The following is a 22,878-nucleotide window of genomic DNA, read 5'->3' on the forward strand; positions in this document are numbered from 1 at the left end:
CCCCCCCCCCCCCCCCGTCTGCCCCTTCCCAGTCTCCCCTAGCTCTGTCCGACCAGCAGCCTGGGAGTCGCTCCTGACCTCTGCTTCGCCCTGCTCTCCGTGTCCCGGCCGCCCACAGTCCCATCCACGCACCCCCAGGGCACACCTGGGCTTCATCTACTTCTCTGCTTCCCGGCTCCCGCCACCGTGAGCCCGGCCACCCCACCTTCCCTGCCTCTCACCCGGACAGTCCCAGCAGCCTCTGAGTCCCTCTTGTCCCTCCGATCTGTTCCCTGGACGGCATCTAGAGTCATGTCTTTGAAACAAAAACTGGGTCTGTCAGCCCTTGCCGTGGCTTTAGCTGTCCCTGTCCTCTTCCCTCTCTTGCTCGTTCTTCAGGCCTGTGCTGCTGCTCTTCTGAGTTAGGTCCACTGCCGTTCACCTTCACCCGTTCTTTTCTTTTATGATACTTGCTACAACTTAGAGTTGTGTCTTTACTCCTCTGACTTTGATGTCCTTTCCTGCCTGTAGGTGATAAATTCCTTGGGGGTGGAGCAGGAAGCCCAGGCCTAGGACGCTGTCTGGCAGTAGTGGACCTTCAGTGGCCTTTCATTATGTGAATAAATGAATGAAAATGAGTACAATGCCCACGGAATCGTGTGTGTGTATCCACCTAACTCACAGCTTACACACATCATGTTTTCTATGGACAAAACCAACAGAAACCAAGGTATTGAGCCAATCAACAGGACCCTTGCAAACCACGCACCACTGGGCAGTTGATGCCTTACCCAGAGGCACCCGCTGGGGCCGGTGCTTGTTCCCAGGCGGGCCCCTCCTCTCCCTGCCCCCTCTCAGAGCTGCATCTGCCCAAGTAAGGGTGGCCTTCTCCTCCCCTCCAGGGCCTCTGTTTGCTCAGCCTGGGCCTGCAGGGCTGCCTCTGTCCAGAGCGAGCACCTTCTTCCAGTTCTCCCTGAAGCACCACCCCCTGGGCCAGCAGCCGCAGGCTCTCTTGGCAGTGAAACACGGGGAATGGCGCAAAAGTCATAGCAAACCTCCACCCAAAACATGCAGACCCTCAATGGAGTTCTGCTTTTGAAAAGTGAGAGAGGTATGGAAAATGTCTTTTTCCCCGCTTAGACATAGTCCAGAACAGCGTTGGCCAAAGCCGGGAATGCTGAAAGCCGCCTGGCCAAGTAGTCCTGGTGCATCTGCCTTCTTACTTCTCTGAAGGGTTGCAGATAAAGATGCTGGCAGGCCCCTCATCCCCAAATGGCAAATGTGGCAGCCAAGCTATGACTCAGAAGCTTTTGCGTATCTCAAAAAGCTACCTTTTGGATGCGTGTAGGCCGAGAAAAGAGGTTGGGTAAATTCACTTTGGTACTTAGGAAACGTAATTTGGAGACTCTGAGTATTCTGCTGTCGCACTGATTTATTTTGGGGGCAGAGGGGCCCTGAAGGACACTACTTATTTAAACAGCTTCACGTACCGCGCAATTCACCCTTTCAAAGTGAACGATTCGGTGGCTTTTAGTCTATTCACAGAGCTGTACCACTATTGCCACAAATTTTGGAACATCTTCGCCACCCCAAAAAGAAACCCCACACCCCTCAGTTGTCACCCCCGACCCCCCCCACCCCCCCAGCCCTAGGCAACCACTAGTGAAAGACACTGTTAATTGCTGCATTAAGTTCTGGCAGTCTTACCTTTGGGACATTTGGATTGTTAAACCAGAAAGAGTCCCAAAGTGGTGAGGATTGTTTTGCTACTGTTGTGTTTTTTTGTTTTTTTAACCACTGAAGTCAGATTAGTCCCCAGAGAAGATGAGGGGCATTGCTGAAGACATTTAGATTGTGATTCACTGTGCAGATCGCTGCTGTGAGAAACTGCAAAAATTGCATTTCGTTGGCGTTTGCTCTTTAGCTAGAAAGCTTCTGGGCAGCTGTAAAGCAACCCATCTTTGCCATTTTATAACCAAAGCAATATCCACAGTATATAAAGGAAAAGATGTTAAGACCAAAGCATACACACACACACACACACACACATACATACATACATACATACATACATACATACATACATACATACACACATATATACCATCAGATATTTTCTGACCCCCACTATGTGCTATGGGAAACAAAGAAATGGGTAAGATTTTGAGAACGCTGTCTGCTAAGACAGGGGGAGGAGTTACCGTGGATAACAGTCATGGTAATAGAAGCACACACTTGACTGCTTACTATGTGCCAAGTCCAAATGCTTCACATGTATTAACTCAGTTAATTCTTCACAACAACCCTTTTGAGGTAGGTGAGTTATTCTTACTTTACAGATAAGGAAACTGAGGCCCTTAGAGGTTAAGGAACTTGCATCATGTCACAGAGTTGGTAAAGGGTGGAAATGGGATTTGATCCTGGCACTCAAGCCTCAGAGTCTGGGCTGTCCTGGGACAAGGTTAGGGCTTTGGGAGATGGAGGCCCAAAGTGGTACAGGGGCTTGAAGCCCTTCCCCAAGCCCACATGTCCGGGTATGATCTGTTTTATCCCCAATATTCATATTTGCCCCTGGTCTCAGGATCTGGTCCTTGCTGTGCCCTCTGTCTGGGGTGCATCTCCCCAGCCCCCCGCCTGGCTTTGTCTCATCCTCAGATCTCATCTCCTGTGTTGCCTCACTCCTGCATCTACCACAGAGCTCTCCCACCCACCAGTTGCTCCGTCTGTGATCATCCTGATTACTTCTGCGGTACCAAAGAACACAGTGTGTAATGAGCTTAGTTGTTGACCTGTTCGTTGTCTGTCTCACCACCATTCTGAAGGTCTTTTCTTTTAAATTAATTAATTAATTTTTATTTATTATTTGGCTGCATTGGGTCTTCGTTGCTGCGCGCGGGCTTTCTCTAGTTGCGGCGAGTGGGGGCTGCTCTTCGTTGCAGTATGCAGGCTTCTCATTGCGGTGGCTTGTCTTGTTGTGGAGCACAGGCTCTAGGTGCGCGGGCTTCAGTAGCTGTGGCGTGTGGGCTCAGTAGTTGTGGCTCATGGGCTCTAGAGCACGGGCTCAGTAGTTGTGGCACACGGGCTTAGTTGCTCCGCAGCACCAGGGATTGAACCCTTGTCCGCTGCATTGGCAGGCGGATTCTTAACCACTGTGCCACCAGGGAAGTCCTTGTAAGGTCTTAAGGAATGGGACCTGTGGCCTTGCCCACTAGTTGAATGTCTGGTGACTAACATGACACCTGTCCTCAGAACAAACTTTCTGAATGAGGGGAAGAGGCAGAGCTGCATCCGCTTGCCGGGGAGGGGGAAGTGGCGTGTGAGCTGGGCCCAGAAGGATAGACAGCACCTCAGCAGGAGGAGCTGGTACAATGGAGAGCACCTCTTGGAGTAAGGGGCGGGAAAGCATGGGGGGTGTTTGAGGAGCAGAGAAGGGTTCACATGGTGGGATCCTGTGGTATGTCTTGTGCAGGGTTCTTCAGTCTCACTGTTGACATGGGCTGGATTCTTTTGTGGGGCTGCCCTGTGTAATGTGGGATGTTTAGCACCATCCCAGCTTTTGTCCGCTGGACGCCAGAAGCACCATCCCCCTCCCAGTGTGATATCCAGAAATGTCTCCAGACATCAGATGTGCCCTGGGGATCAAAATCATCCCCAGTTTAGAGCCACTGGTCTAGTGGGAACAGTAATCGGTACAGTTGGAAAAATTTCGGGCTGTGTTTTAGCACCGGGTGCCGGAATGAGCAAGGATCCACTGACATCTTCATTTATCCCTTCACCAAATGTTTACTGAATGCCTCCCACCTGCTAGGGACCAAATGATAACATGCTGACAGAATACTGGAAAGGGAAAGCAAATGTGGGCCTTTCCTTATGGAGATTAGAAGGTAGTGGCCCTTCAGCGAGGGAGTTTGATGATCAGGGTAAGCATTTTATAAAGAGTCACGATGGCAGTGATTGACTGAGATGGATCAGAGCAGGGAGTCCTGCATGGAGCTGTCTTGGTAGCTCCAGGTGGGAATGGTGGACGCCTGACCCAAGACAGTGACGCTGTCAGTTAATACTGAGTTAATTCTCTAACTTTATAGTCCAGTGGAGAAATGTGGCCTCTATAGTCCCAATTTATGTTTTATTTTGAGTCAGATTCGTTAACAGGAGTCAGAACATTGAATTCTTAAATATTCTTACAATGTAGTGATGTGTTGTAGCTCTCACACTTCTTAACCACTATCTTGTGATTTTAATTCTGTCTTCCAAAAGTCAAACTAGATTTAGAAAATGAGACTCTTATTTATAAAAAGTAAATTTAGAAGCTATTTGTCATTGTATTCCACCTTGAATTATTTGGGGTTGCCTATAAAGTGGCAGGTTTAGCACATCATGAAAATATAAATTATTAGAGTATTAGGTATTAATTAGTGACATGGCTGACTCCCATAGGCCTTTTCCTAGTTGGGTGATGGAAGTAGTGATTCATTTGCTTTTGGGGGAGGGGTGCGTTCATTATAGTTAGTTATTGATTAACTGGTAAGAATGAAAGGATCAATGCGATTTCTAATTCTTGGTGTATATTAAAAAGTCAACTTTCATTAACAATTGACAAATGTGCCCAAAAGGTATAATAAAAATGAGTGAGAGGAAATATATTGGCAGAGACAAATTCAGGAAAACATTTAGTTCGTGATATTAAAGGTGCAAACTGTAAAGAACAATTGCAATTTGAATGTCTGTTTTTCAGGCAAGATATTGGCACATAAACAGAGTCTCATAGGAAGGCTTAATGGTAAAGAATCATGTGAATTTTAAAAGGTTTTTAAGATTCTTTTCTGTATACAGTTGCTTTGTACTCAGTAATGCTTAAAGGAGACTCACAGGCCTTTCCTGACCGTGATTTAATACCACCCAAAATCCAGTGTCCTTTTTATCCCTCGATTTTGAAAGATTGTTTCTATGACAGTCTCTATCCATTAGCTGAAAATTGGAAGTGGCCAAATCTTGTTACTCTGTATGTGACAGATGAGTCAGATTTCTTTCTAAGGCCCATTTTTTCTTTAAAAAGTATTTTTCAATTAATCTTAAAATTTGATTCAGGCTATGGTAACTTACTAAATTATGGCAATTTATTTTGGTAGCTTGGGGCTTTGTTTTCTTCCAGCTTGTCATTTGAGCAGACCTTGGCACTCCTAGCCAGATGAGTCTTCTCTTTAATCTCACTTGTGTGATCACCTGCCCTGAAGTCAGAGCTCTGTGGTGTAATTGGCCTGGTTCTGCCCCTCATGCCTTGTTAGTCTTGATCAAGTTATTTACCCTTGACCTTGTGAGTCTCCTCTTCTGTACCTCGAAGCAAAATGCAAGGGTTACCGTGGATAAGGACTTCTCATCCCAGATGTCTTCAGGGGCCAGGTGGTGAATGGGGCCAGGTGTGGACAGCAGTGAATTCCAGAGCATTCATGCCAGTAAAGTGGTAGTTACTGCTCAGTCCCAGCCAATCGTTGGCACACTCCATTTGGGCCTGGTGTGGCCAGATTTTCCATGAGAATCCAGAAAGCCAGTTGTATATATGAAACTCATGCATTTAAATTGTTGGCAACAAATTCAAAATTTTATAAACACTGCGTGTGCCAAACAGAATACACCTGCTAATCAGATCGCATCGAGAGACCTAAAGTTTGTAATGTCTTGAGGAGATCACCAGTTAGCATTCCACAGAAAATAGATGTCCTGGGCCCTATGCTGTTGGCAGGGTCTGTGAGCATCACAACTTCCTGGGGAAAGGCTCTGAGCCTTGTCAGCATTATCTTTGTGTACTGTCTTTGTACTCATCAAGATGTGCCATTTAAAGGAAACTTTTTGGAGACAAAAAATGTCTTTATGGAGGTGGGCAACTTGCAGGCAGCCTAGGGAACATTCTGTCTTCTTCATGGCTCTCTCCTCTCCAGGCCAGCCTGGCAGCACTGAGATGCTGAACAGTAGAGGCTGCTGCTCATAAACTGTGTAACCTTGAACTCGAGCCATGACTAAAATCCCTAGCCAGGCCTCAGTATTCCCTCCTTGGTTAAATGAGAGTGTTGGTTAAAGTAACTCTGAGAATCCCTCCGGCACAATTTCCAGTTCTTTAGGGGGAAAAGGTGGGCTTGTATAAGGTGAGCCTTCAGCCTTCATAGGATGGGCTGCAGCAAATGAGCTCGCTCAGCTCAGTACAGGAGGGTCACATTAAACTTGTGGTTACCTGAGATTAGTTAATTATGTTAGTTAATATTATCATCTGTGGCAGACAGGACCTGCCTGCCTGCATGAGCCCCTGCTTTTGAGCGTGGGCTGGCCTAGCAACTTGGTTGTAATGAATTGAACCTGGTAAAAGTGATGGGCAGTCACTTCTATTATCATGTTACATAAGATCGTAACTTCCGTTTACTAGCAAACCTCTTTCTTGCCACCTCTGATGAACAAGTTTCCACATTATGAGCTGCCATGTTGGAGAGGCCCACGTGTCAAGGAACAGGTGGCCTCTGGTTGACAGCCAGGAAGGAACAGGTGCCCTCAGTTCCTCAGTCCACAACCACCTAAGTGAGCGGGGAAGCACATCCTGCCTGACTTGAGTCTTCAGATGAGACTCCAGCCCCAGCCATCACTTTGATTGCAGCTTTTGAGAGATGTTGAGCAGAATATCCAGTTAAGCTGTGCCCAGATTCCTGACCAACAGAAACTGTGAGATAAATAATGTGTCTTGTTTCAAGGTGCTGCATTTGTGGTGATTTGTTACATAGCAGTAGATGGCTAATACACCATCTCTTTGAATTTGTTTAAAAAATTAACACTGAAAAAATTACATTCATTGTAGACATTCTTATTCATAGCAGATTTAAGTGTTTTAGTTAAATGAATATATGCATTATTGTGTCTTAACACTAAGAACCATATAGGCATTATCCAGAGGTTTGTGTCAAATGTTTCAAAAGATTACAATCTTGTTTTAGCACCATCAGGGTCAGAAATGAGATCTTAATTTAATCAACTCACTTTATTCTTTAATCCATTCATTCAAAATACTTAGTTTATCTCAAAAATTTGACCTTGGTCTTATCATAGTTGTCAGAGTCCTTGACTGCATTCTTGTATCAAATTTGGACAAAAGAAAATTACCTCTCTGTTGTGCTTTTAAAAACACACATTTGTGTATGCTGCACACACACAGTTGCTAGCAGGTGCTTTCACTGTATGTCATGATGTCATGTGAAAATCTAAAGTGTTAGAACTCACTAATTAGTAATGAATTCCCTGATTAAGTTCTTACCTGGAATCTTGGAATTCTTACCAAGAAAACTGAATTGATTTTGAACGGTGATTTAAAGGGAGTTGATTAGACAGTAATGGACAAGACCAAGAAATGTTTAGGACCAAATACCTGAGCTGGACATAGGCAGGATGTCAGAATGAATAGGAAAATATGCAAAACAAAAACAAAATGAAACAAAAAACACAGCCACTAACAACAGCAAAACCCCTCCCAGACATTGTTTCAGTTTAGGGAAACAATCACTTTACATCTGTTTGATATAAAACACATTTAAACAGGTCCTTGCCAGTACTTCTCACACTTGGATTTGCATAAAATCACCTGGGAATTTGTTGAAGTGCAGATTCTGACTCAGTAGGTCTGGGGTGGGCTTCCTGAGCTCGCAGGTGATGGTGATGTTGCTGGTCCGTTGCCACACCTTGAGGACTGAGGTGGAGGCCCAGCCCAGCCCCCTGTGCCCAAGTACGGCCTGCATAATTGCTGCTCTCTCGTCATCCTCAACTTCTCCCTCAGCCTCCATTTCCAGGTACTTCTGCTCCTTAATTTGGGTTGTCAGTCATTTACCGGGCTGTCTCACCTTTAGGCTCTTTGACTAGGAAAATTAAAAACAAAACAAAACAACAAGCAATAAACTACTGGACCCTTAAGTGGTTTTTAAATGCCCTGACTGTGTATCAGGTTGCTTTAGGGATGGTCCTTACCATATCCAGACTTCCACAGTTAGAGCTGCCAGAACAGTGCTTTCCGGAGTCTAAAGAGAGAAGCTGGGGCCAGACATTTGCTCTGCCCCTTAAGGGAGGCATCATCGTAAGCATTCCCAGGCCCTTGTAGGTGTCAGTCAGCTAATACCTATGCCCTGTCCTTGGGGTAATTCTGGACTTCGGTGAAATAATTTAATGCAAATGTTTTTAAGAATTCGCTTTCCTAATATAAAAGTCTGCCCTTCTGAGGGGTGGGGGAGGCATGAGTTTACAAAAGATCCCTCCATCTAGTACTAAGTCTTACAAGCCTCAAATATCTTAAATTCAGCCTTGATTAAAATTAAGATGAGGCCAAACACCACAAACTTCTGTAGCAGGAACTTTAAGAGGCTCCAGGTGCTTTTGAGAATGCAGAACCCTGAGTCAGCAGGTTGCCTTTATTAGATAGATAAGGTCGATGGAACAGTGACATGGAGCTGTCATTTATTTTAGGTCAAATCTGTTTATTTTGTGCCTTGTCATCATAAAATTGAGATTCTTTCTAAGATTTTACTTAGTAAACCAGTAATAATGAAAGATTTAATACCTCCAAAGACGACTTTTCGAGACTATGACTATTTGTGATAGGCAACTATAACTGTTAAAACGTTCACTGTAGAAAACTTTCTAAATTCTGGTGGTTGTAGCAGAATGATTTATGCCCCAACTTTGGGGTGACAGTCATCTCCCTGATTAATTTATCCAGTTTAAACAGCTTTGCAAACTGCCTCAGAAACAGGTACATAGCTAAAAGCATTCATCAGTGCAAAATGGTTATTATTAAAGTAAAATAAATGCACAGTGCCAACAATTAACTTTAAAACTCAAATCAGAATCTCAGTTTTTTTCATGACACCATGCTGACTCCTTCCTGGCCCTTTGTCTTTAAGTCGGATCTGGGTAACAAATTACCCAGAAACTTGGCAGCTTGAGAAAACTAATGTGCATTATCTATCTCCCAGTTCCATCAGGAATCTGGGTGCAACCTAGCTGGGTCCTTCTGCTGCAGGGTCTCATGAGGGTTCCGTCAAGGTGTCACCTGGGGTGTGGTCTCATCCAAAAGCTCACCTAGGGCGAATCCTCTTCCAAGTTTACTCACATGCTTGTTGGCAGGATTTGGTTTCTTTCAGGTTGTTGCATGGGGGGGCGGGGGGCTCTGCTTTTCACAGGCTGTTGGCCAGAGCCCTCCCTCAGTTCCTTGCCATGTTGGCCTTTTCAGGGGTCTACTCATCATGACAGCCTGTTTCCTCCAGGAGAAGGGCTCCGAGAGAGTGAGGGAGAGTGAGCAAGGTGAAAGTCAGGGTGTTTTTTTTAGCCTTATCTCTCTCTTTTTTCAAAACCACTGTATTGAGATATGATGACATGAAATGCTGTACATATATAATGTGTACAACTCAGTGAGTTTGGGGATAAGTATAGACCTGTGAAACCATCACTACCATCAACACCTATCATAAACATCCATCTCCTCCTAAAGTTTCTTCCCGCCCCCTTTATTGTTGTTGTTGTTGTTTGTGTGTGTGTGTGTGATAGGAACACTTAAGATCTACCTTCTTAGCAAATTTTAAGTGTCCAATACAGTATTGTTAGCTATAGGCACCATCCTGTAGAGTAGATCTCCAGAACTTACTTATCTTGTATAATTGAAACTTTGTACCCTTTGAGCCTCCCCTCCCCATTTCCCCTACCTACCCCCCAGCCCCTGGAACCCATGGTTCTACCCTCTGCTTCTATGAGTTTGACTATTTTGGATTCTTCATACAAGTTGAGGATCATGCAGTATTTGTCTGTCTGCGACTGGCTTATTGCAGGTAGCTTAATGTCTCCAGGTTCATCCTTTTTGTCCCAAATGGCAGGATTTCCTTTTTTTAAGGCTGAATAATATTCTGTTGTATGTATATACCACTTTTTCTTTATCCATTCATCCACTGAGGAACATTTAGGTTGTTTCCATATCTTGGTCTAGCCAGTCTCTGAAGGCACATCCCATAACTGTATTCTGCTTATTAGAAGCAGTCCAGCCCACACTCAAGGGGAGGGGATCACACAGGATGTGAGTATCAGGACTCAGGGGTCTTTGGGGGGTGTTTTGGAGTCTTTCTGCCACATGTAGTAAGGGCTCAATGAGTATGAGTCAGATCCGTTGTAGTGCTGGATCGCTGTCCTTGGCAGTGAGATGCACACAACAGGGTTTCATTGCAGTCCTTGTTCAGGGTGAGTTTAGGTAGGTTGTGCTAGCTGTGACTGAACAGCTAGCATTTTAAGCTGTAGTTCAAGAACTGGCAGGTTAACACACATACATAATTTGTTCTGGAAAGTACAGATAGATAATTTTGTTTGTTTACATGCTTGTCTTCTTAAGTTCTGGAAGAGGAATTAAGGAAAGGAGGCCTAAAGCCTGAGATCCATTCTGAGATGATAGTAAGCTAGGCATAGTGGGTGGGAGGGTGGTCGTGGAATTTTAAAAGCTTATGTGCTACATCTAGATCTCAGCTTAAATGACCCCACCTCAGAGAGGCCTTCCCTGTGCATCCAATTTAAATTAACCATTGCTTTCGCCTTAATCCTCGCAGAGCCCTTAGCACCCTCGGCTCTATTCTCTGCGAATTTCCTTGTTTGCTCTCTCTCCCCCCCATGAGAACTAAGCCCACGAGAGCCAAGACCTCACCTGTCTTGGTCCACTTGTGTGTCATCAGCACCTCGCACAGGGCCCAGCAAACAGTAGGCTTTTGGTAAATACTGAATAAATGAGTGAAATGAACACAAAGATGTGAAATGACTACAAGGAGCTTTTGGGAAATTCTAGTATCTTCATGACTTCCAAAGGAAATGCCATTTATTCAGCTCACCTGCAAAATACGTTCATTTGTTAAAAAGAAGAGAACAGTCTCAAGGTTGTGAGGTAGTTTTGTCCCTGCAGCTGATGGCTGGTGTCCATGAGGCAAGTCACGTCACCTCTCTGGGCTGAGGATAAAATCTGGGCTGATGAGTGGGTGTGTTCAGACTGCTGTGTCCCCAGAACCCGCTCAGGCAGAGGAGGCTACGTGTTTTCAACACTGGTCAGCCACCTGTGGTTTTGTTTGAAGAAAGGATTCTGTGGCCAAAGAAAAGTTTGAAACCCACGCACCCACTGATGGGCATTCCAGCTCTGTAAATGCAGACACTGCTGGCAGTTTTTTGGGCGGATCAGGGTGGAGACCTGTGGCCCTTGAAGCTTTGGCAGAACCAATAGGAAGAGCAGCCTGATAGTTTACCTTCAGGTGACCTAAGTGCTTTCCAAGGATATAAAGAATTAAAGAATCTCGTCTCCCCAGCCCTGCCCTGCAGCCTCACACCTCACCTATGCCCACATCATGCTGCCTTGGAAATGTTAGCATCATTTTTTTTTTTCCACATTAAGATTTCATTTCTGGCCCCGCCTTTCCCACCAGATAGCCGGAGCTTCTGAGCTCCAAGTTTTTCTGTCACATCCCCTGAAACAGTGCAAATTGTGCCATTAAGCCTGGCGTGAAAGATTTGAAAGCACTTCACCTCGTCGTTTAAACATAATACTTCTGGCAGCTTTCAATTTGGGGTATTTTTAATTCTAATTAAAAAACTATTGAACATTAATGTCCTCTATATAGTGTGCCATGGTGCCTCTGTGCTCCATCTTGGCCATCTGGCTGTTAAACAGACAGCTTGGTTGCATAGCTGTTAACGGCCCATGTGGTTTTTCCCTGGCCTTTGGGAATCACCAGGTCCAGGCATAATTAGTATAAATCAAAATCCTCTGGCTGATGACAGGAAAATGGTGTGTTTGAACAGCAGCTTATTAAAATGACCTACTTAATTTAAGAAAAATATTGTATCCACTTGCAGGGTAACCTGGGTGCTTTCCCTGACAGATTTTATAATATTTCTTCCCTCTCTTTTCTTCCTTCCTCCCTCCCTTCCTTCCTTCCATTCATTCTTTTTTTTTTTTTTTTAATTAAAGAAAAGGAAAGGGAATGGAAAGGCCCGTTCTACTTCATCCAAGGTGCAGACCCACAGCTCGGACTGATGAAGGCATGGTCCACTGGGGACTGTGACAGCGGTGGCGACGAGTGGAAGCAGGAGATCCATCTGACTGAGCAAGCCGTCCAGGCTATCAGCAGGCTGAGCCCCAAGCCCAAGTTCTTTGTTCTGTGCGGGGACCTCGTCCATGCCATGCCCGGTAAGACTGGGGTCGTCATTGTGACCTTGTCTTCTTCCCCCAGCCAGAAAAAGATGATTTGTCTTAAAAGACGACTCTATTCAGTAACGGCTCATTCTTTCTCTTCACGATGGTTGCAGTATCATCAAACATCAGAAAATACACGCTCATTTTATTTTTAGAATTTGGAAAGATTAATCACAGTAATTAGGCAGAGCTACAGTTCTTATGGTCTGAGCTTACTATGAAAAATGGAACAGTTTCCTATGTGTCACCTTTCTGCTTTCCCCGGGGACAAACTTGAACTGCTTTCAGATCCCATATCCATAAACGTAATCTTCTCCTTTCGTTTCCCTTCTTCTTGTGCTTTTATTTCTCCTGTATTTGTTAGTGCTTTTTCAGTTTCAAATGACAATCTAACTTGAACTAGATTAATTTTTTTTTAAATTTTGTGGTACCCTATGGGACTGTAAAGTCCAAGGTTAGATTTGGGCTTCGGGTGTGGCCGGATCCAGGGGCTCAGAGGTTGCTGTCAGGGCTTGGTCTCTTCCTCACTCAGCCTTGCTTTCCTCTGGGTTGAATTTATTCTCATGCAGGCTCTTTCCAGGTAGTGGCTCCTGGGAGCTTTAGGTGTATGTCCTTCTTACTGAAACCACAACAGAAAGAAAGTGCCTTATTCTTTTTTTTAAAAAAAATAATTAATTAATTTTTGGCTGCATTGGGTCTTTGTTGCTGTGCACGGGCTTTCTCTAGTTGTGGCGAGTGGGGGCTACTCTTCATTGTGGTGTGCAGGCTTCTCATTGTGGCGGCTTCTCTTGTTGCGGAGCATGGGCTGCAGGCACGCGGGCTTCAGTAGTTGTGGCACACGGGCTCAGTAGTAGTGGCTTGTGGGCTCTTGAGTGTAGGCTCAGTAGCTGTGGCCCACGGGCTTAGTTGCTCTGCGGCATGTGGGATCTTCCCGGACCAGGGCTCAAACCCGTGTCTCCTGCATTGGCAGGCGGATTCTTAACCACTGCGCCACCAGGGAAGCCCCTGAAAGTGCCTTATTCTTAGTGGTCCAATCAGAGTTACAGACCAGCACCCATCCAGCTCACATAGCCCCATGAAGCCAGGGTGTGGGGTCAGCTCCCCTGCAGCCAAGTGGTCAGAAGAACAGGATGGTTCCCCTGAAGAAAAGTGAGATGGTAGGAACGTGAACATAACAGGTCCTTTTTAGAACTCGCTTCCTTTATTTATTCCCCTTTCCTTTGATATCGTTCTCTCCCAGGCAAAGATAAAGCCCAGTGAGCAAGTATAAGAAAGTGGAAACCGCCCCTGCCCATCTGGGAGGCAGAGCAGGCACCCAAGACCACTCTTGTCTGTGTCTTGGTCTCTGCTTAGTGGACAGAGATGACCCAAAGACCATTGCAGAAAACACTCTAGTTGCTATGGGTGTTTGGTTTTGGCTAACGTTACTTTGTAAACCAAGACTCTTGAGTCCTGCTATAATTTCTAATGTCTTTAGAAGCCAAGGCACTCTGCAGGAAGCCTGGGTACATTAATTCCTCCCCTCCAGGACTCACTTGTCTGGTAACCTACTTATCTAGAACAATCCCAGAGTGAACGTGTGAGGATGGAGAAGGGGCTGCTCAGAATGGCTCTCCTTGAAGTCTAGGGAGTGTGGCCAGCAGGGAGAACCCTCAGATTCCAAATTTACTGCTTTTCTGTCCAGTGTTGTTTTTTTTTTTCCTTTGAAAATAGAATATTATGAGACTCACTAGAATTATATAACATGTTCTTGTAGATGTTTACTGACTTGTTCTGAATTATGTTAATGTATTCAGTCATATTTCAAAATAAGGTTTAAAATAAAAGCATTCCGTGTGATTACACTGCTTCTTAAATAAAGTGTACTGAACATAAGTAAATTAAAAGATAGAGTTTTTATGATCAACCCTACCAGTTGGTCAGAAGACCTCGAAAATGTGAACTAGCAAACTTTTGAGAACCCGTTTTATATTCATTGTGACCCGAACAGAATTCTGAAGATTTGGATTGTTTTGTGGGATTGTAACTGACCCAGTGAAAGGATTGTAACTGTTTTGAATATTGTGGTCTGAGGTTTAAACAAAACGTTTTGAATTTAGTTACCATTTTTTTTGCATTTAATTGCATTTTTTAATATGCAATTAGTGGCTTCCCCCTCATTTAGCTCATATGCAGGGGCAGACAGTAGAAAAGTAATTATTTGCTTTGACTGCTTAGCACATTGTTAATTATCAAATGCATATATTAATAGGCAGATAAAATCGGAGAGCATACTTTTAATTCCACCATAAATAATATCTTGGGCCAAGTAGTTTTAAGTTCAAATTGGAGAAAAAGAACTTTACAAGTAATGCTTTTGTTAATGAAAGTCCGAATATGCTTTTCTGTTATAAATATCCATCATAATATTCGTTCATCTACAAACATTTATTGTGTGCAAACTAAGTGTCAGTTACAGATGATGTGGATACGATAGTTAGAAATGAGAGACCAGCCCTTCCGCGGAGCTTAGAGTCTGGTAAGGGAAGTGTAAAACCCAGGATGGTTAAGGGGTGCCATTGGTGCCAAGGCCTGCAGGAAAAAGCCTAAGAAATGCAGGACAAGGCCCACTTAGTTTTGAAACATATGCAGTTTTCATTCTGCAGGCATCTTTTGGGTTATCTTGGTATTTTCTTATTTTATAAAGCGTCTCTGTGGGATAAACCACATTATAAGTAGCAAATGAAGACTTGTACAAATATTGAGACCATTGATTTTCAATCCTTCACTCTTGAGCCCAGGATGACTTTCTTCAGTCCTCCTGATGTTGAGGCATCGACCCACTGATGATGTCCCCAGGAGCCTTATTAGGTTTCGACAATTACATGAGAAGCTGGAATGTGATGTTACAATTAGAGAGCAGGAGAGTCCCTTTAGCCTTTGGAACCGGTTGGTGTGTCTGTCCCTGTTTGGTAGCAAGGGCTATAACCAAACAAAACAGATAAAGCGGGAGGAATTCTTCCCTTGATACAAAGTCTCCTTGAAGAGTTCTTTGTTTACTGACCTCCACCGGGGCAGCTGTTACATGATGTTTCAGTTGATTCAGCCCCGGGAAGTCCTCTGTTACGTAAAGTGAGGCAAGCCTGCGTTAGCATTATTTCAATACATGGTGTATTAGTTTCCTATGGCTGCTGTAAACAATTACTATAGACTTAGTGGTCTAAAACAACACATTTATTCTCTTATAGTCCTGGAGGACAGAGTATAAAATGGGTGTGCAGGGCCGCATCCTTTCTGGGAGGTTCCAGCTTCTAGAGGCTGCGCACATGTCCTGGGTCAAGGCCCCTTCCTCTGTCTTCAAAGCCAGCAACATAGCATCTTCTCGACTCAGTGACCTTTGATTCACCCTCTCATATTCTCTTACTCCTATCCTCCTGCTTCCCTCTTACCAACACCCTTGTGATCATGTTGGCCTGTTCAGATAGCCCAGGATAATCTCTTCATCTCAAAATCCTTAACTTTATCGCATCTGCAAATTCTCTTTTGCCTTGTAAGGTAACATATTCATAGATTTGGGGGACTGGGATGTGGACATCTTTGGGGGACCATTATTCAGCCAACCACAGATTGGCAAAGGATGAATTCGGGGTCTGTTATGTGCCAGGAACTGTGCTGCTAGCTCACTCATTATGGGCTTGAAAAAGTGTCATTGTTATTTCCATTTTCCCAGGGTCACTTAGCTTGTAAGTGGTGGAGTCAGGATCTTACTCAGGTCCGTCTGTTTCCAAACTTAATGCACTTCTGCTGCAGCCTTGCGACTCAAAGGCTGGTCCTCAGAGCTGTATCCAGGAGCTTGTTTGAAATGTAGGATTTCTGTCCCACCCAGACCTAATGAGACATAATCAGCATCTCAACAAGATCCGCAGGTGAATCTTATGGACAATTAAGTCTGAGAAGCACTTAATAGACTGATATGCACAGTGCCTGGGTGTTTGGCTTCTCTGTGTACTATGTACCATTTTGTGTGTGTGCAAGTGGTTTGTGAAAATTCACTTTAGCTCTTAAAGATAATGGTGCTCAGCTTCAAAGGGAAATGCTTTAAGTTTGTAGGTTTTTATTTTGCTTTCTAAACGACAGTTTGAATAACTAAAGCCGAATGACCTCTGCTATGCAGGGCTTCCCAAACAGAACCTGACAGAAATATTCTGGAAAGCAGCCACACCTATATGCTTTAAAAGTATCTTTATGCAGAAAGGTCAGGAGGGCTAGCACTGGTTCTTTGGGTCCTGTCTGTGTGCATGATCCCTTATCTGCCATTCCAAAGTTCACAAAGCTCTGAACACCTAAGCTTTTTTTGCTTAAGTTTAGAACTAACTCAGTTGGCAACAAAACTGACCTGAACTGACATGAAGCTATTTATAGTCTCTACTTATCCTACTTAGAACATTCATGTATTTTGCTAGTGAAATATTACCATGTTCCATGATGGAGTGGTGCCTGAGACCCAGCTGGAGGCATTATTTAATATGTGCCCTCTGCCTGGTATTGCTATTTTTAAGTTTGAAAAACTCCAGATTTCAAACCAGATCTGGCCCAAAGCATTTTGGATAAGAACACATGAATCTGCAGTGTTGATCATTTGGAATTTATAGATGAAGAAACCTTTCATCACTAGAAGCAGAAGGCTCTTCCTTCCTTCCCATTTAATGTCACACCCCCAAGTTCACTTGTGTACACCCATTGCACAGTGGCCACATTTTAGTTTCAAAGTTAAAAATGTTCCCAGGCATCTTATATTTGAATTTTGGGGACCATTCCTGTTGGGACCAAAGTGACTGAATATGAAAATGGAGTTGCGTTCAGAAATCATTCTGACAAATTGAAAGAGAGGGTATGTACACAAAGGTGATATTTGCTACAGATAAGTGCAGACTAATCCACTTAGGTGGAAAAATCTTCACTTCAGGGTAGAGAAGGACTGGGCTTCTGCAGATATGGCTGCAAAAGGCTGGAGATTAAGGGGATTAGTGGCATGGTGTTTAGGATGGGAGACACTCTGGGAATGTAAAGCAGGACTGCTGAATTGTGGTTTTCCTGCAAGACCCAAGCGAGACCTGAAAGGTTCTATTTCATCTAGTTTGGTAGCCCCTCGCCTTAAATTAGATGTGAAGGGCTAGGCCAAGGTCCAGATAAGAGTAGCCCTGGCTCAATGGCCATCAAGGCTCCTTCCCCACTTAGATTTCTAATTCTATGATGAATGGGTAGAATTGGGAAATAAAGCAAGATAGAATGCTTTGGTACGCTGGGCTTCAGGCAGAGAATAAGCCATTTGTCCTTCTGTGTTCACACAATCCGGGAAAGTTGGTGTTTATTTTTCCCCAGCTGGGCAGGCACAAACATGTGAATGTAATTCTGGTACAAGACAGACTACGATAAGCAAAGCCTCAGAGGCACACTTTTGAAAACCAAAGCCAGGATTAAGGCTGTGGCCAGGAAAAGGCCTTATGTCTGCCCTCCAGCCTCTATGATTCACCTTCCCCCAAGCTGAATTCTAAGTTCCTAAAGGGCAGCGAGTGTGTGTATCTGTGTTGGTGTGTATTTACATCAAGCGCCCAACACTGTGGGCATGTGAATGGTGTGAATGAATGCAGGTCGAGTGAATCACTGTATGTTTCCCAGGGTCCTTAGCAAGTAGCTGGCACATGGTAGGCCCCCAGTACAAATTTCTGGATTAGATGAGTAATCAATTCATTTATTTAACAAATCTCTGTTGAGTGCTTACTCTGAGCCAGGCACTGTTCCAGATGCCTGTGCTACGTAAGTGAATAAAACAGATCAAAACCTGTGCTTGACCTAGAAATAAGGAATAGGGATGCGTGGAAACATGAAAGTGTTATTTTTTGTCATTCTTAACTTTTGTAGGATTCAAACTCATGTAGCTATGGATCTGTTTTGTTATTTTATTAGATTTTTAAATTATACGAGTAATATGTGAATACGTTCTCTTTGTAAAGATTTAAAATCTGTATCTAGAATAAACTGTAACCCCCAACCAGGTCCATCCCTTGGGGTCACCATAGTTAAAAGTATGTGTGTTGGTGAGCAGCCTGGTTTTACATAAATGTCATCATTCTGTGCACACTGTTCTGTGCCTCGCTTTTTCCCCTTGCATCCATCTGGAAAACCCTTTTACGGTGATACACAGAGGTTTATGTCAGGCTTTTAATAACTGCGGTGAGTTCCGTGGGTTGGAATCTCCTAATTGATTAGTCCTCTCTCCTCACCATCACTAGGAATGATAATCTAAACAATGCCGCTAGCAGAGGTTCTTCTTGTGTACTCAGGTCAGCTTTTCTTTAGGCTTGAAGTCAAAATGGGTTGGCTGGTTCGGGACCTGCTCTAGCACTTGGAGGGAGTGAACACCAGGCAGTTCTCTCTGCAGTTCCCAGGAGGACCCCTCTCAGGGACTGGCCGCGGTTTCCTTCTGTACCATCTCTTCTGTGCAGCAGCATCTCTGCCTGCACTGCCCACCACACCCTAGGCACTGAGAAAGTTTCCACTGAACAGAAACCCTTTTGTCCCTATTAACAGGATTTGTTCCTGTTGTTGTTTTTAAAAGAAGCTCAGTTAACTCATGTTCAATTCCTTGGCTGTATAATTAGCCTTGCATTGTTATTTTTAAGTGTATATTCCAGGCTCCAAGAAATGCCATGATTTAAAGACAATTTACCACACAGCTTAACATACAGAAACATTAAAGGGGGGTTCTGTGGGTGCAAGAAAGTGACCCGCCTTGGTTGAAATATCACCAGGCCCTGGACTGGGCCGGGCTGCTGTCTTCAGCTGTTCCAGCAGGTTGTGTGCGGGCCGAATGTTGAGCCGTGGTGACCCGGAGCAGCCAGCCCCGGGCTCCCAGGCTCCTTCACATGCATTACAAGCGCTGTTGAAGCATCCAGGCGATCAGGAACAATCAATGCCTCCCTTCTGCTGGGGCTGACTGAAAGTGGTTTGAACTAATTTGCCTGATATTACTAATTAGGGAACTCTGAGCGTTACTTGCAGAGTTGTTTCTTTTTTGTTCTTGTTGTTCATGGAGAAAGGATTTTTTATTGAGATACATTTGACATACAACATTATATTAGTTTCAGGTGTATAACATAGTGATTCAATATTTGTATATACTGTGAAAGGATCACAGTAAGTCTAGTTACCATCTGTCACAATACATAGTTACAAATTTTTCTTGTGACTTTTTTTTTTAACATCTTTATTGGAGTATAATTGCTTTACAATGGTGTGTTAGTTTCTGCTTTATAACAAAGTGAGTCAGCTATACATATACATATATCCCCATATCTCCTCCCTCTTGCATCTCCCTCCCACCCTCCCTATCCCACCCCTCTAGGTGGTCACAAAGCACCAAGCTGATCTCCCTGTGCTATGCGGCTGCTTCCCACTAGCTCTCTATTTTACATTTGGTCGTGTATATATGTCCATGCCACTGTTTCTGATGTGTGTGGTCTGAAGCAGCACTGCTGGGAGTGGTGATCGCCCTCCCGCCCCCGCCAGCATCTGCCACGTGGCCTCATGGCAGAGGCCCTGTGCCTGCTGCTGTGCATCTCAGCTTGTTCTGTGCCCAGACCCCTGTGGCAGCTTGCTGAAGCCTCTGGACCACCTCTCATAATAATGTTTCTAAATGCATAAAATAAAATGCATGGGGTTTCTCAGAAACCAATTATATTGAAATACAGTTATCAAAATATTTTAAAATTTATTTGATAGAGTAAAATGCATGCCTCTTTGTTGATCTACTGTTATATAATACAGTCTAACAGCAAGGCTAATAACTACTGTATTTTCAAAGTGGTGCTTGAGCTTAAGCCACGTTGTGAGGTATTGCAACAACTGTAATGAAATACGAAAAATCCTCGTGATTTCTGTTGTTGGACAGAATCGCAGGAGCGTGAATACCTCTGTGGCTTTCTGCCTAACTTCATAGTAGAAGGAAATGCTAAATGTCAGTTATAGGTCAGTGAAAATGTAGGCTTTTTCCCCATCTAGGTTCACAGATCCCCGTGGACTCCAGGTTAAGAGCCCTTATCCATGTGCACATGTGGATATACTCTTGTTTGACTAGTCGGAGCTTTCTCTTCATAGTCAATGTATGGATATTATAATTGCCCACAGTATAAACTCAATGGCAGAAACTCTACCTTGAATTAAAGGCTAAAACGCTTCTTAATTGTAGCTAGGAAAATGTGGACCTCTGATTATTCCCTGAAAAGAAATGAGCTGAGTAACAGGAGCTAGTTAACAATTGTCTTTGGTAAATTTATTTACTTTATTTATTTATTTTTGGCTGCGTTGGGTCTTCGTTGCTGCACGCGGGCTTTCTCTAGTGGCGAGCGGGGGCTACTCTTCGTTGTGGTGCTCGGGTTTCTCATTGCGGTAGCTTCTATTGTTGGGGAGCACAGGCTCTAGGCACAGGGGCTCAGTAGTTGTGGCTCACGGGCTCTAGAGCGCAGGCTCAGTAGTTGTGGCGCACAGGCTTAGTTGCTCTGCAGCATGTGGGATCTTCCCAGACCAGGGCTTGAACACCTGTCCCCTGCATTGGTAGGCGGATTGTTAACCACTGCGCCACCAGAGAAGTCCCTCCTGTTGGTACATTTAAAACTATTAGGCATTCTGTCAGTTTCAGCGTCTTGAAGAAATTTCTCCTAGAGCCCTCTGTTTCCTGGCTCATTATCCTCTAAGCCTAACAGCTGTCATATTGGCATTTCCATCCCTGTTCTAGGGACTGACTACCTCTCTCAGGTTGGATCCCCGTTTCTTCGCTTTGTAGCAGACCATGATTGTAGAGGCCATCAGGCAAAGAACCTGTGGCAGTCTGCTCCGCGACCCCGGCCAGCACTCTGAGTGGCGCAGGCCACTGAGCAGAACAGCTAGGGAGCTCACTTCCACCCTCCCCCACATCCTGGGGGGTTTCCTGGAGGCGGCAGAGGGATGCTACAGAAGCTTGCAGAGTCCCTGGCAAACCAATACAGTGTAGACAAAACTAGCGTCTTTCTACCTTGTGCTTAGCTGATTGGAATAGTTACATCTTTCCTTTCGTTGTTTTTGCTCTGAATACTCATTTTCTGGAATTGGGACATTTCACTTCCTTAATGGGCCTATTATCTGCAACTAAATGAAATAGGAAAAAGAAGCAGGATCCCAAAGGAGTTCAATTACCAGTTAATTGGTCAAGTGATCAGAATGTGAAATGAAAAATATAATGAGAGATTAGAAAAGGGAGCACATTTCAGGCCAAAACTGCTGAGGATGCCTATTTTGTAATTTCCATAATTTAGACACTCACCTGCATGTCTGGAATTCTGTATCACTCCCTTCAGTTCCTAAATAGTTTATTGGAAAATCATGGTAGATTCTTTTCAATATATGTTATTTGGGTTGTATAAAAAATGTACTATTCCTTTCTTTATGTATTATTTGGGTGAAATACTGCTGTCATAATCCATAAATATTCTTGTGAAGAGATTTTGTATTGATCTGTAAGGTGGCAGCTTTAGAAATTTCACTTGGGTAATATACTTTCCTTAATCTTTTTTTTCCCCAAAAAATATTAAAGTAAATTTTATATCATACCAAAAGCTCTTACAATGTCAAACAGTTTATTTTATTAATTGTATCCTAAGTTGGTTCACAGTGCAGATTCAACAGTGATTTGCTATAAATGTCTGGGAGCAGCCAGTGTAATAAATTGTAGCTGTTAGATGCAAAGTTAAATGAATCTTGTTTAATATCATGTATAATTTAAAAACCAGTAGAACCAGATTAAACTTGATCTGCTAGCTATGTGCTGCCGAATCACCACGTTGAGTAACGTTTATGCTTGCAAAGATTTAGATCAAATGAATTTACATACCTCAATTAATTAGGAAAAGATAATGGAAAGGATTTGAGATGGAAAGGATTATGACTCCATAAATTCTCTGGGACTAGATGAAAGTAAATGTTTTTAATTGAAGGAGTAAATCATTTTCTTAAGTTCCACTCAAGGCTGCTTGTGCCACTGTGTCCCTAGCCCTAGTGTTTTCCAGCCAGATGTCCACCTGTTCCATCATCACTGCTTGTGCCGTTGACTATTGGCAGTTGGAGTTAGGTAATTCAACCCTAATTCATTTACTCATTTGTTTGTCTGATCAATAATAGCAAATAAATGTGGAGGGTCTGCTTATGTGCCTGGCACTGCTTAGCAAGAAACAAGCCCAGTGCCTGTCCTCAGGAAGCTTCCAGTTAGGGAGAGAGGAGGGAAGCAAAAAGCTCTATAAATGAAATAAAACAGTAGCCTTAGTGAGTGATTCCAGGCGTGGTGTGTGGTGCTGTGAGCAGATGCAGGATGCAGCCCTGATCCGTGGGTTAGCAAAGGCTGCCTTGAAACCGGAGTAATATTATGGAGCCTCTGCCCTGCTCATCATTTAAAAAATCAAATCAAATCAAACAGTACTAAAAGGTATTCAGGAAAATAAAAGCATTCCAGCCACCACCGACCTACTTCTTAGAGGAAACCCATGGTTGTTAATTTTTCATGAAAAATGGCAGAAAATTGTCAAGCTTATGTACACTTGCATGTAGAGTGTTTTGTAAAAAGTACAAATGGAAGAAAAAAAGACACAGCGTCTGTT

The 22,878-nt window shown here is 43.8% G+C and overlaps 1 protein-coding gene across 2 annotated transcripts in view; it reads left to right on the plus strand.

Moving 5' to 3' along the window:
- Positions 1 to 22,878, plus strand: part of CPPED1 (calcineurin like phosphoesterase domain containing 1) — a 115,880-nt gene that overhangs the window by 13,092 nt on the left and 79,910 nt on the right. For both annotated transcript variants that reach the window (XM_007462813.1, XM_007462814.1), the window contains exon 2: positions 11,990 to 12,208. In XM_007462813.1, coding sequence (XP_007462875.1) covers positions 11,990 to 12,208 — 219 coding nt within the window. The remainder of the gene's footprint in view (positions 1 to 11,989; positions 12,209 to 22,878) is intronic.

This window comes from Lipotes vexillifer, unplaced genomic scaffold (genome assembly GCF_000442215.2).
Source record: "Lipotes vexillifer unplaced genomic scaffold, Lipotes_vexillifer_v1.1 scaffold306, whole genome shotgun sequence".
NCBI classification, from domain to species: Eukaryota; Metazoa; Chordata; class Mammalia; order Artiodactyla; family Lipotidae; genus Lipotes; species Lipotes vexillifer.